This window comes from Corvus kubaryi, unplaced genomic scaffold, assembly GCF_017639235.1.
Source record: "Corvus kubaryi isolate FWS band 111438036 unplaced genomic scaffold, C.kubaryi_AGA036_p1.0 37387, whole genome shotgun sequence".
NCBI lineage: Eukaryota > Metazoa > Chordata > Aves > Passeriformes > Corvidae > Corvus > Corvus kubaryi.
The window spans coordinates 9,709,987-9,722,141 of record NW_024581129.1 but is presented as its reverse complement, the minus strand read 5'-3'; the positions used below and the strand labels follow the sequence as shown (position 1 = coordinate 9,722,141).

Genomic DNA, 12,155 nt, shown 5'->3' with positions numbered 1-12,155 from the left:
CTTCTTCAAGTATATTGTTTTGTTTTTCCAGGTTTAGAAAAGTCTCAAGAAGTTCAAGATTCCATAATTCCTTCTAAAGAACCTTTCAAAAGACCAGGTAAGTTTAAAACTCTTGAACTTAAACCTTCCAGTATTTTTTGGAAAAATATTCTGTTTCTTTCCATACAGAAAAGCTACTTGTAAGAGTCATTCAGCAATTTGCGAAGCTGTTCTGAGGGTCTGAGCACAATTCCTGGTTTCAAGATGTTAGACTTGGCTTCCTTTAGATATCTAGCTGTAGTAACTTCTTAGCAGGCCAGTGTACTTAGGTGGTTTTATCATCTCTAGAGAGAGCTCCAAAATTACTCAATTCATAGAGCTGAAAGTGTCTGTTGTGCCTGCACTTCTCAGCTGCAGTTGAATGGGGTAAATCCAGACCTATGGGCTTTATGGGAATGCCTGTGCTTTCACCATATTGCAATTAGGCACTTAAAGCACCATGAAATGATGTTGTAGTCTGTGGACTGGTTCCTTCAGTCTGTGTGTGCTCTTTATTTCTCTAGAGCAAGTGGAAACTTTCTGTTCATCACTTAAGGATTATTTCCGAGACACTTGCAAATCTGTGACCATGGAGCGGGAAGTAAATCTGGATCACCTGTTCATTGATGGGACACTTGTTCAAAGTCAAACTGAAACCAAGACTGGAAAGAATGGTGCAAAAGCAATTGAAAAGGAGCTGGTAACTTGCAACCTGCAAGACAAGGAAAAGACAGCCATTGATAGAAGCCAAATATTTCAAATCCCACCACATAAAGACTTAGAGACTAAAGTGATTGTGGTGCTGGGAAAAGCAGGAATGGGAAAAAGCATTCTCATTCAGAAGATCTGCCAGGACTGGTCCAATGGAGAGTTTTCTCAGTTTGAATTTGTATTTTGGTTTGACTGCAAACAAATAAGCTTGCCTGAGAAGCAATACAGCCTGAAGGAACTGCTGCTTGAATTTTTTGTAAAACCTCAAGAGGGAAGCACAGAGATCTTTGAGTATATATTGCAAAATCCTACTAAAGTCCTTCTGGTTTTTGATGGTTTTAAAGGATTGCATGATCACGAGAATTCTCCTCGTTGCTCAGCCAGCCAGCCTGAAAAGGATTTGTGCAGTATAAAGGAGCTGCTTTCAGGACTCATCCAAAAAAAGATACTCAATGGCTGTACTTTATTATTTACAGCAAGACCAAAAGACAAAATGTACCAGTGCATGTCCAAAGTGGATAAGACTATTGAAATAGTAGGATTTTCCCCTCAACAGAGAGAATTGTACATAACCAAATATTTTGAAGAATCACCCTACTGTGATAGTGCACTGAATTTAATCAAAGAGTGTGAGTACTTGTTCAGTCATTGTTATAGCCCTGTTATGTGTAGATTTGTTTGTTTTCTCTGTGAGACAGTACTTGAAATGGGAGAGCAAAGTCTTCCTTCAACTCTTACTGAAGTCTTCCTGAAATTTTTTCAGCAGAAGATAGTGCTTATGCAAACAGATGTTACAACCACACAAAATCAAGAGAGTCTTGCTACCCTAGCACGTATAGCCTGGTGTCTTGGAGAAAAGCACCAAAGCACCATGAAAAGTGATCTCCTTCCTTCTAAGGAAGTTAAAGAGTTTGCTCTGAAGTATGGCTTTTTCCTGCCATTTGCGCTCCCCAGACATTCAGATAGTGAAGAGGAGGAATTTGGGAGCACATTCTCTGATTTTGCCATTCAGAATTTCTTGTGTGCACTTCACCTTTTGTTAGCAGAAGAGCTCAAGGATAAAAATCTAACAAAGTACCTGTCTTTTCTATCCAAGAAGAAAAAACCTTATAACTGGTTAGATTTAATGCCTCGATTTTTGGCTGGTTTGATGTTTCTCCAGGATGACTCCTACTTCTGCTCTCTTTCAAATGAGGATGCAAAACAATCAACCAAGAAGCAGAAAACACTCTTGAAATACATTAGAAGGCTGCAGATTAATACCCTCTGTCCAGAGAGGTTGCTGGAGCTTTTACATTGTGTTTATGAAACACAGAACAATTATCTTCTGCAGCATGTGGCCTTAAGACTCGAGCCATACTTGTCTTTTCTGGGCATAGTTCTTACACCACCTGATGTCCATGTACTGCATTCAATTTTGAAAAGGTCAAGAAAAGAGTTTTCCTTGGATTTGCGAAACAGCGGCATTGACATGCAAGGGCTGCAAGCCTTGGTCAGCCTAAGGAATGTGACATCATTCAGGTTGGTCACTCTGCACCCCATAGCATTATCCATAGCACTGTGCATAGATGACACTTTCATGCAACAACAGCAGTCACATCTGTTGGTTTTGCATGTTTGTTACTTCACAGGGCCTCCCTCAGTGACACAGTCGGGCTCTGGAAATCTTTAGAACAGACAAAAGACTACGAACTGCTGAAAGCATCCACAGAGAAATTTGTTCTTGATCCCTTTAAGGCAAAGACAATGAAGGACATCAGTGACCTCTCTGACCTTGTAGAGATGCAGGAGAAGATGATGAATTGGTAGGTTCATTTATGATCAAAACTTCTCTTACACCAACAATTTATGAAAACAGGGTTTCACTACCAGTGCTGGACAATGGAGTTGTCTGCTTGTCCAGAGGAGAAGTAACTAAGGGCAGTGCAAGCTTCTGTGTCATCTCAGGGGGCCCTCCTACCCTGATGTGAGGTGGCTGTCGTGGCAGGGAGGAGCAATGACAGCACCATGCACAGCAGTCATCAAAACTGCCAATAAAAAAGCCAGCTGTCATTTCTCTTTAATCTCTGGGTATGCCATCTTCCAATTGCTTTCAGTTACATGACTTGGGCTGATTCTTTCCCCCTGTAGCACCTGTGCATAAATGAAAGCCTGTTTTGCACTGGTCCCAAATGGCCTGAGTCAGTCCTTCAGCCCAGGAGGTAAAAGCTTGTGTTACATGGTCTAGAAACCCTGAGTTCCATCCTTGCTGCTGATGTAGCTAGGGGATTGATTGCAATTAAAAACATGCAGAAATAAAGTTCTGTTGTTTGGGGGTTTTTTTAATGATGACTTCAATTTTAACTCGGATGGAGTCTTTTGATTAAAATATAGACAAAACAGTTTAATGTTTGACAGAAAATAGCTGATTTAGAAAAAAAAAATTTTTACGTTTTATTGGAAAAAGAGCAAACATTTGCACTATGAAAGGCAATTATTGGATTGAAATTATTCACTTGAAGAAAGATTGGAGCAGAAGTTACTGTGAGGTTTCCTGGTTCTTCAGTTAAGGCAACAGTGGTTTATTTTCTGTAAAAGTTTGCTAACAAATTATTTTTAAAGCATGGTTTTGGCTGCTAAAATATTTATCATACTCTGGTTCTACTGTGATTTATTTAGTGTGCAAGGAGCATCTGGTTGCACCCGCTATGAAATTCCTGCCATCAGAAACCTCAGGAAACTCGAATTTGCGTAAGTGCTAAACTTCTACTGATTGAGATGGTCGTGTTTAAAGAGGAGCAGTCATCAGTGTTGGCTACAGCCATTGCACTGATGTATAGTCAGCTTATGGTAAAGCATTAGGTAAACCCCATTTATTGCTATCTTGCTATTCTCTGAACTAAATTTATTAAGTTATGGCCAAAACTCAAAAAGCATAATTTCTGGCTCCTGCAGTGATACAGATCAACAAATCCACCAATTTTGTTTGGTTTTAGTACAAGTTATCTCCTTACCACCAGGTGTAATCTTGTGCCACACGGCATAAAACGTCTTGACTGTGATCCAACTACTTAGGAAATATTTTTTCCCCCAGAAACACTCAACTTTTCTACCTAAGACTTCTGATGTAATTTTCTGCCCTATCAGAGCTAAGGGCATGAGAGGATTACATCAGAGAATGTCTCCCAAATAAATTATTTAGCACCCTTTTCCTGGAAGACAGAAGGTTGACTTGGTAACACTACTTTAAAAGTGAGGTTTTAGTAACACTTCTTTCTTTTCCTCCAAACTGTAAGCAGCATCCAAGGCTATTCTATTGCTCAAAATATCATGCCATAGCATGGGAATTCATTTGGGCAGAAATTGCAGCAGTGCAATGGAGAATTCTCATCAGGTCCTGTTTCCTGCTCTGCAGATCTAACCCAACCTGGGACAGCTATGCTTGGCCTCACTTCTGATTTTATGCTGCTTTCTCTCCTCCTTTCCTCTTCCTATTTCCCTTTATTTAAATTTTGTTCAAAATTCTAATCCTTTTAACTAGCTGAAATTGTTCTGATACCAAAGAAACTCCAAATAGGATCTGAGAGACAAATGCTTGGAGCATGAATATCAAAGTGCAATTTTTGCTTTAAGCAGCAGTAAAATGCTGATTTTAAGTTAAACTGAATTGGCATTAGTTGGGAGAAAAAATAATTTTGTTTTCATTTCAGTTATACTGAGATATATATATATATTTCATCTCAAGATTATACTTAAAATGAAAAACCTGAAAAAGGTAGAGAAAGAACAGAAATACAAGAATCTAAAACAGTGAGATGAATCTTGCAAAGAGGAACAAAAAAGTGGCAAATGCATATCCCACTGCTGCTGTGCGTGCTCTGTCCTGACCTTAGCCTTGTTGGTCCTCATCTGGAGGCTTCACAGCAGAATTCCTTGGAGCAGATGGTAGGGAATGGCTGTTTCTGAGGAGTGTAAACTAGTTTATATTGGGGGCTGCAGGGAAAGACCTTAAAAATTCGTGAGTTTTGCTGCTTGTGAACATGTGAAAAACCTGCTGAATCTGTATTTTCTTCCAGTCTGGGTCCAGCATGTGGCCTTCAAGGATTGCTAAAACTCGTGAAAATTCTTGCAGCATTTCCATCTCTTCGGCATTTAGAGTGAGTTCTGCTAAAGATTAACTTTGCCAACGTTTCTCCTCAGCAGCCCTTGATGATGGAGAAGCTCTTGTACCCAAGAAATATTTTATTTGCCAACAAGAGTCCTTGTTTGTTGACCAAACTGAACAGCAGAAACATTCCCAGACTGTAACAGCAGACTGAAAGCTGACACTCCCCATCCTCCCTCGAGACACCTGGTGGTGGTTTGTTCAAAACTCCTCAGTCCCTTCCTGGGGTGTTCCTGGGTGGTTAAAGGTTCAGTACAGAGCCCCCTGAATGCTTCCCCCTTCCTGCCCCACCACTGATCAACTGCCTACAGTGACTTCTATCTTCACTGGAGCTCCAGATTATCCATGACAAACCAACTCTCTTGTAGTTTTAAGCTGCTTTACACTAGAAACAATTGTACCAGCAGCAGTCAATGTTGTGCCATGGAATCTGTGGGAAGGTTACTGGGTTTAGAGAGGGCCTTTGGCCTTACTCAGCCCATTGGCCATTTGTCTGTAGTGTATCTGGCCTTTTCATGATATTTCAGGAGAACAGTAAAGCTTTAAAACTGAAATATGTCCAATATATCCCAGATTATCTGTCAGATTAGAAGGGGATCCAGTATCTGAAATTGTGACTAGATATGAGGAAAAACTTCATTTTTAATACTCCCTCTCTGGAGAAGGAGCTATTTAGGCACAGATTTACAGCCTTTGCTGGATTTTGTCAGTTCAGTATTTTCATGTGCACAGGAAATCTCATTTCAGCTTAGCTGGAACACAGCTATTTCATAACCATTTTAATAACCTTGCATATCAAAGGAAATGGGTCAAGCCATTCAACTAGTAAAAAAAAAAATTCTTAGGCTGTAAATTCGGGCAGCAGAAAGCTGCTTATTAGAGAAGCTGTAATTTGTGTGATGCTTCATGCTGATTGAGGCTGCTGCAGAGAATAAGCTTTTCAAGATAGATAGAGTGGTCTCTGAGGTGAATAAACCACAAAAATTTAGATTAAACGGGAAGCTAATTCTCTCTTTGTCGTCACACAGCCTTGATGCTCTGAGCGAAAATGGCATAGGAGATGAAGGAGCAAAAAGTCTATCTGAAGTGTTTCCAACCCTGACATCACTGGAAACATTAAAGTAAGTGCAAGGTTAACAGTTCAGGGAAATTTTGAAAAGAAACAGATTAAACCTAGAGGGTTAAGGGACTGTGTTAACAGTTATGGGCAAAAGTATCCCATGGGCATGGAAGACCAATGAGCCTATGGAGATTCTTGATGGGTACATTCATTAGACAAATAGGTTAATCCTTCCTGGCTTCCCTTCAAGGGCTCTATTTTGCCCTTTTCTCTGCATTTGGTCTAAACAGACTGTCCAAACTATATTTTAAAAAATGGAAAATTAATTTCCCCCACATTGTAATAAATTAGAATAAATGTGCTCAACTAACAAAGTGATCTCACTATAGTTTATCACAGAATAAAATAACAGACCTGGGTGCAGAGAACCTTGCTACAGCTCTCCCTTCCTTGTCCTCCTTAAAAACGCTAAGGTGAGTAGTTGTATCCTGTTGAGCTGTTTTGTAAAACATACCTTGCTGTTTCTGTCAGAAACTACTGAATATGGAGCAAAGAGGTAACACTGCAGCAGCCAAGCTTTTGACTGCATTCTTGCATAAAGTCTTCAGAAAGAAGAGGAGAAGTAGTATGACAGACATACAGAAGGATATCTCAGGAATATAGCAAGGACTGCGCTGATTTTTAAATCCAGTCCATAATACCCACTTATGAATCATGTCCTGCACAGATGTGCACCCAGGGCCACCATCTTCTGCAACAAAGTCGTCTGTGTTTGCTGATATAGGGACAATGGTCCATCCCACTGCATTGGGATATCTGGCACAGGCCTGAATGAAGTAGGGAATGCAAGAAACCCTGGTGTGCAATTCTGGAATAATTTGGTGATGGGGAAATCTTTTGAATGCTGTACCCCAAATCTTTGAGCTTCATTTTTTGGCAGATTTTTAATTCGATCTAATGTAAACAGAAATGATCTTATTATCCACAGAATAATAGAATCTAGACCTATTTTTGCTGTACCTGTGCTACGTAAAGGAGGATGTGGCCATTTGCCTTACTTGATACAGAAAACATGAATGTGTGTTTTAAACTTTAACTGCAAATAAGGATAAATTGAAAGTTAAGATGTACTAACCATATTTGAAAACCCTTGATCTAATATCTGTTTACATTATCCATTATTCAATTGTGACTATACTGGTTTGATTTTCTGCAGCTTGTACAATAACAACATTTGTGATTTTGGAGCAGAAAATCTGGCGAAAGTTCTTCCTGCAATGACATCTTTAAGAGTGCTAGAGTGAGTATGAAATCTTTTGAGATGGCCCAGGAAAGCTTACTTCCTTGAAGACTGAAAATGCAAATGTCCCATGTTTGGTTTTAGAGGAGACAGAAACTGAGGAAAATGATTTTGGGGAAATTTCACAGGGAAAATGTGCTTACGCACATAAAATAGATAGTGAGTGATTAGAAAGTGATTAAGGAACAGTTCACCATAAACCCAACAGTATTGGTGTTAAGGTGGGAGAATAGGGTCATGGGGTGCTGGAGAATGACCTCAGGTACATAGAAAAAGGAATCCCTCAGATGAGTTAAAATAATGAAGTTCTCATTCAACCCTTTGAGGATATTACTACAGGTTTTTTGAATCAACAATCTATTTTGGATTTTTTCTTTTTTTCAATCTTACCCCATCTGCAGATTAGCCTATATAGTATTTTTGATTTTGAATTAAATGTCTGATTACAGGATTTGATTTGGATTAACAAAGTTGTTTTTATTCCTCAGTGTTCAGTATAACAAAATAACTGGTGTTGGAGCCCAGCAGCTGACTGACAGCCTACGAAAATGTCCCCATATAAAGAACTTGGTGTAAGTCTCTTGACAAGCTGTTTGCTGTATCTTCATCCTGTAAAACTGGGTTAGAGATCATGCTAAAGCTGCCTTCTGTATTTGTCAGATTTATAAGAAGCACAAAGAGACATCACCAAAATACAAAAGCAGAGATGTTAAAAAACATCGTCTCTGGTTTTCAGCTGCGTTAGTTCTCAGTGGTCCCAGGCAGACGAGCTTGTCTTGCCTTGAACAGTTTACACTGAGCCTCCCTTTGTTCATCTTCCACCCTCCCAGAGAACCAGGCCTACTCTGTGCTGCACCACCTGTGTTTGAGGGATTAACAATGAACAACCATCATTAGAGGTTAAATAGACTGAAGCTACCAGTACACACTCAGAGGAAGGGAGTTTGATGGAAACTTCGAGAACAGTTAGAGACAGGAGTGCAGTTGTGCCCTGTAACCAGAGTCAACAAGGTTATGGAGTACTGCTTTTTTCTAAATCAAAATGCATTTTCCTTTGCCCCATAGCTTATATACTTTCATAGCACGACAGTCAAAGAGAAAGACAACTTAAAAAAAAAAAAAAAAAGAAGAAGAAAACAACAGCAACAACAACCAAAAAAACCCACAAACATACCAAAAACACCAAAAGGAGGTGAAGCAAATTACACTTCTTAAAATGTCTTTCCTTTCTGAATTTGCCCTTACAGGATGTGGAATCCCACAATTCCCTATGGAGTTCTTGAACACCTTCACCAGCTGGACTCCAGGATCAGTGTGTAGATTCAGAGGATTCCATAAAGGTAACATAAACCTTGGCTGCCTGAGACGACCAGGTTTGTTTCCAGGCTCATTGGCAGGAGGCACAGTAACAGCATGGATGAGTTGGAAGATGCTGCCCTAGAGTGGCACATATCAATGTCTCATCAGGCCCCCTTTCCCTGCACTCACCTTGCATCCCCCACCTCCCTGGCAGCTGCACTAGCAGACTGCAAGTGCTATATTAAGAAAAATGGACTTCTAGAACTCCCAGTTCAGCCCCATTCAGTGACTGGCAGCTGCCCTGCTTACCTTCTCTTTTCTGTTGTGGAAAACTAAAGCTCTGGGTACTTCTCATGTTTAATAGATGAGTTATGTACTCTTCAGAGCTTGTTTTGTGTTGATTTTCAGTAAGTCCTTTCACTTTTCCTTTGTTTAATACCAATCCTCAACAGCTGCTTGTCTCACTATGCAGCTGTACCTGTACTGTACTCAGAGCAAAACACTCCCTCCTACATTCCCTGTTCTCAGTCTTGTTGTGTGGTTTAGCCCCTGGCAGCCACTTTTACTTCATTGATTCTTCCTGCACAGTTTCAAGGATCCTTGCAGTATTGCATTGAGAAGAATTTAATAAGTTTGTCAATGATTACCAGGATCTGACTGCCTTGATGGTCCTGGACTGAAGGAGCTGCAGCCAGGATGGGAAGTTGGGGGGTTTGTGTAGGATTTCTGTTTCCAGTTTTCTGCCATGTGCTTCCTCTTGCTCTTAAAAAAAAATATGCAGGTTGCATCAGTGAAATGATGCCAGAAGAATGAGATGCCAGAGTCAAGCCAGATATCAGATGTGCTCCATCTTTCTTTAGATGGCAAGAAAACAAATTGCAGTGTGATCACCAGCTGCATGAGCCATGCTTTAAATGGGCCTGGCCATGGAATGGCTGCAGTTGCCAGTGGCTCCCTGGACCATGCAGTGGGCCAAGCTTTTTGCATGACTCCTGCTCTCAGTGCAGTAATCACCAGATGCAGACTGGGCTGTTTGTATGGCACTGACCTGGCTACAGGTTGTGGAAGATTCAGGTGCCATAGCAGCTTCACAGACCAGCTTTACACAGCAGCAGTGAAAAATTGTGGTGCTCCTTACTAGCCCACAGTCAACTAAGTCTTTGTCCTGTTGAAAAACCCTACCTACTTAGGAAAGGAGACATTAGGGATATGAACACCTGCATTAGCACTGAGGATAAATAGCAACAGGAAGTCTGGATCCTGTCTGCCAACCTTGAAACATCCAGCATCCACCAGTCACTGTTGTGTGTTTACAAAGCTCATCAAATCTATGATTTTGGTAATCTTAATGATGATTAGTCTGATGGGTGTACATCTGATGTTCTGTTTTCATCATTTCACAGATGTCATAAAGAAGAGGGGAGGGTGTCCTCTGTGCTTTCCTGTCTTCTTGCTGCTTTAGGAATCGGTGTTTTCATGTTCGTTGCAAAAAAGTCACATTTAAGTTTCTAAGTGATGCTTAAATTGGGTGAATTACAGAGTTTTAAATGCTGTTCAAAGACCCAACTGTATTTCTACTGAAGTGATAACGAGTTAAGCAACATCAAATTTCAAAGATGAAAAGAACATCTGGATACTGTAACCACCATTAAAGGAGACCAGGAACCACCAAGATATTGATACCACAAAATTCCATCACTGATTCATCGAAGAGCAAACTGAAAGCTGATCAACCTGCAATATCTGAAGCACTGAAGGATCAAATCTTATTGTTTATTTCATGGTGCCAGTGGCAACTGCCATCAAATTTGGTCTGATGATTTTGGACTTTTAAAGCTCAGTGTTACAGATTTCACCTGTCTGTATGGCCTGATTTGAAGCATTAGCGTGAGGAGCTTAAAAAAGAATCACCAGCCCTAGAAAATATTCTGATATAATAAGATTATACACAAGAATCTCAAAGTTGCTCTTTTCTTCATGCTAATAATCAATGCTGTCATAAGGGATAGAAACATATCTTCTATGACTTGTTACAGAATCCTTCAAAAAGATTGGGGGGAAAAAAAGAAGTAATGAAAAGAAAGGAATTAAAAGTGAAAAACTACAAAGGATTTTTCTAACATTATCACAGAAATCCAAATGGATAAAAATAGCCAGTTTATTGCACACAAATCCTCAAAGTGACAATCTTTGAAGGTTTTTACTTCGTCTCAAATGAGAACTTTAAATTCATATACCTGGATTGGTATTTAATTTCTTAAATGCAGCTGGCAGCATAAATGTTTACAATAACCAATTTTATACTTGACAGTGATATCACTACTGTGTGTGGTTTATGTGGCCTTCTGGAACAGAGTTATGAGTAACCAGGCAATCACAGACAAAAGCATATTTCAAAGCACTAGCATGCTTATGCTGCTGGTCTCAGTCATCTGTGGGCCAAATATTCATCCTGCTGACTGCAACAACAAACCAATTGTCTCTTTTTTCCTTTATTTCTGCTCTGTGAACATGAAGAGAACTTAAAATTATGCAGAGGCAATTGTCAGGTCAGGACCACCATTCTGGCTTCCCGTCCAGATACAGTCTGAGACAGACCAAAAAGGGATGGAAAAAGCTAAGAATGCTCAAAATGCTACAAATGAGGAAGTCTCTACTTCACAGTTAACTCAGGGTTAGTTCAGCAACCTCTTTGAAATCTCTTCTGCTAGGAAGCACTGACAATACTGACTCAAGGATCTGTGCAAACTAGAATCTCTCAACTAACCTCTCAAATACTCTGTTTCTTGGTCTTTAAAAAATCCCTAATTTAAACAGTTCAAAACCACAATCTTATGTTCTTTCCAGCAAGTTCTACTCCTCTGCTTAAGTTTCAGTGTCTCCAGAATCTTGACAGCAGGGATGTGGACAAATTAAAGAGAGTGGACAAATTAAAGAAAGAAGGAAGCAAGGAAGGTCTCTTTCTGAGAGCAGGGAATCAGACATAACGTGAAGGAATAGAGAGCAAGGTGGAAAAACTCTGTGGAGAATATGATTGTAATTAGAATGCATTAGTACTTTTCTTAACTATCTGCATGGTTCTTCTCTCTAGCCAAACTCTAGCCAAAGCCATGGATAAAAAAAATCTTACTTATACTCTCCTCTTTGATCTGCTTGAATGGGAAGTAGTTTGAGCCAAATCTTGTGTGATATTCCCATTAGCCTGCAGCACTCCAGCCATGCACATCCATGGTGAGCCCTTATCTTGGCTTCTCTTAACTAAGCTTTGGATGACAAATGCCCCTTTAGGGTTTATATTCTGCAGCTGCACTTTACCGTGACTGAGTCTGAGAATGTGCTAAATATTACAGAGGCAGCTAAATGTTACAGGATGCTGTCTGGACTGCTCAAATCATGTTGGGGGTACTGCTGTTCTCCAAGTTAGTGGGAGATGTGTGTTTATAATATAAAGATTGTAAATTTTGATACAGTATTTTGGTTGTCTTTACCCACCTTTTTTAAAGTATTAATAAAAGTATTCTGTTTAACAGTCCCTTTTAGTACCTGTTGAAAATTATTTCGATTTTTCTCTTGGAAATACTATGAAACCACACAGAAACTGCTGGCTTCTGACACAGTACGAG

General features: G+C 39.9%; 1 protein-coding gene across 1 annotated transcript in view; it reads left to right on the top strand.

The window, feature by feature from the left end:
• The window catches only part of CIITA (class II major histocompatibility complex transactivator), a 28,320-nt gene extending 16,256 nt beyond the window's left edge, over window positions 1–12,064 (top strand). Inside the window, exons 11-21 of the mRNA XM_042037421.1 lie at window positions 32–97; window positions 543–2,250; window positions 2,361–2,534; window positions 3,388–3,459; window positions 4,785–4,865; window positions 5,902–5,994; window positions 6,323–6,406; window positions 7,150–7,233; window positions 7,722–7,805; window positions 8,481–8,573; window positions 9,936–12,064. Of these exons, the coding sequence (XP_041893355.1) occupies window positions 32–97; window positions 543–2,250; window positions 2,361–2,534; window positions 3,388–3,459; window positions 4,785–4,865; window positions 5,902–5,994; window positions 6,323–6,406; window positions 7,150–7,233; window positions 7,722–7,805; window positions 8,481–8,553 (2,519 nt within the window). The 3' untranslated portion in view covers window positions 8,554–8,573; window positions 9,936–12,064. The remainder of the gene's footprint in view (window positions 1–31; window positions 98–542; window positions 2,251–2,360; window positions 2,535–3,387; window positions 3,460–4,784; window positions 4,866–5,901; window positions 5,995–6,322; window positions 6,407–7,149; window positions 7,234–7,721; window positions 7,806–8,480; window positions 8,574–9,935) is intronic.
• The last annotated feature ends 91 nt before the right edge of the window (window positions 12,065–12,155 follow it).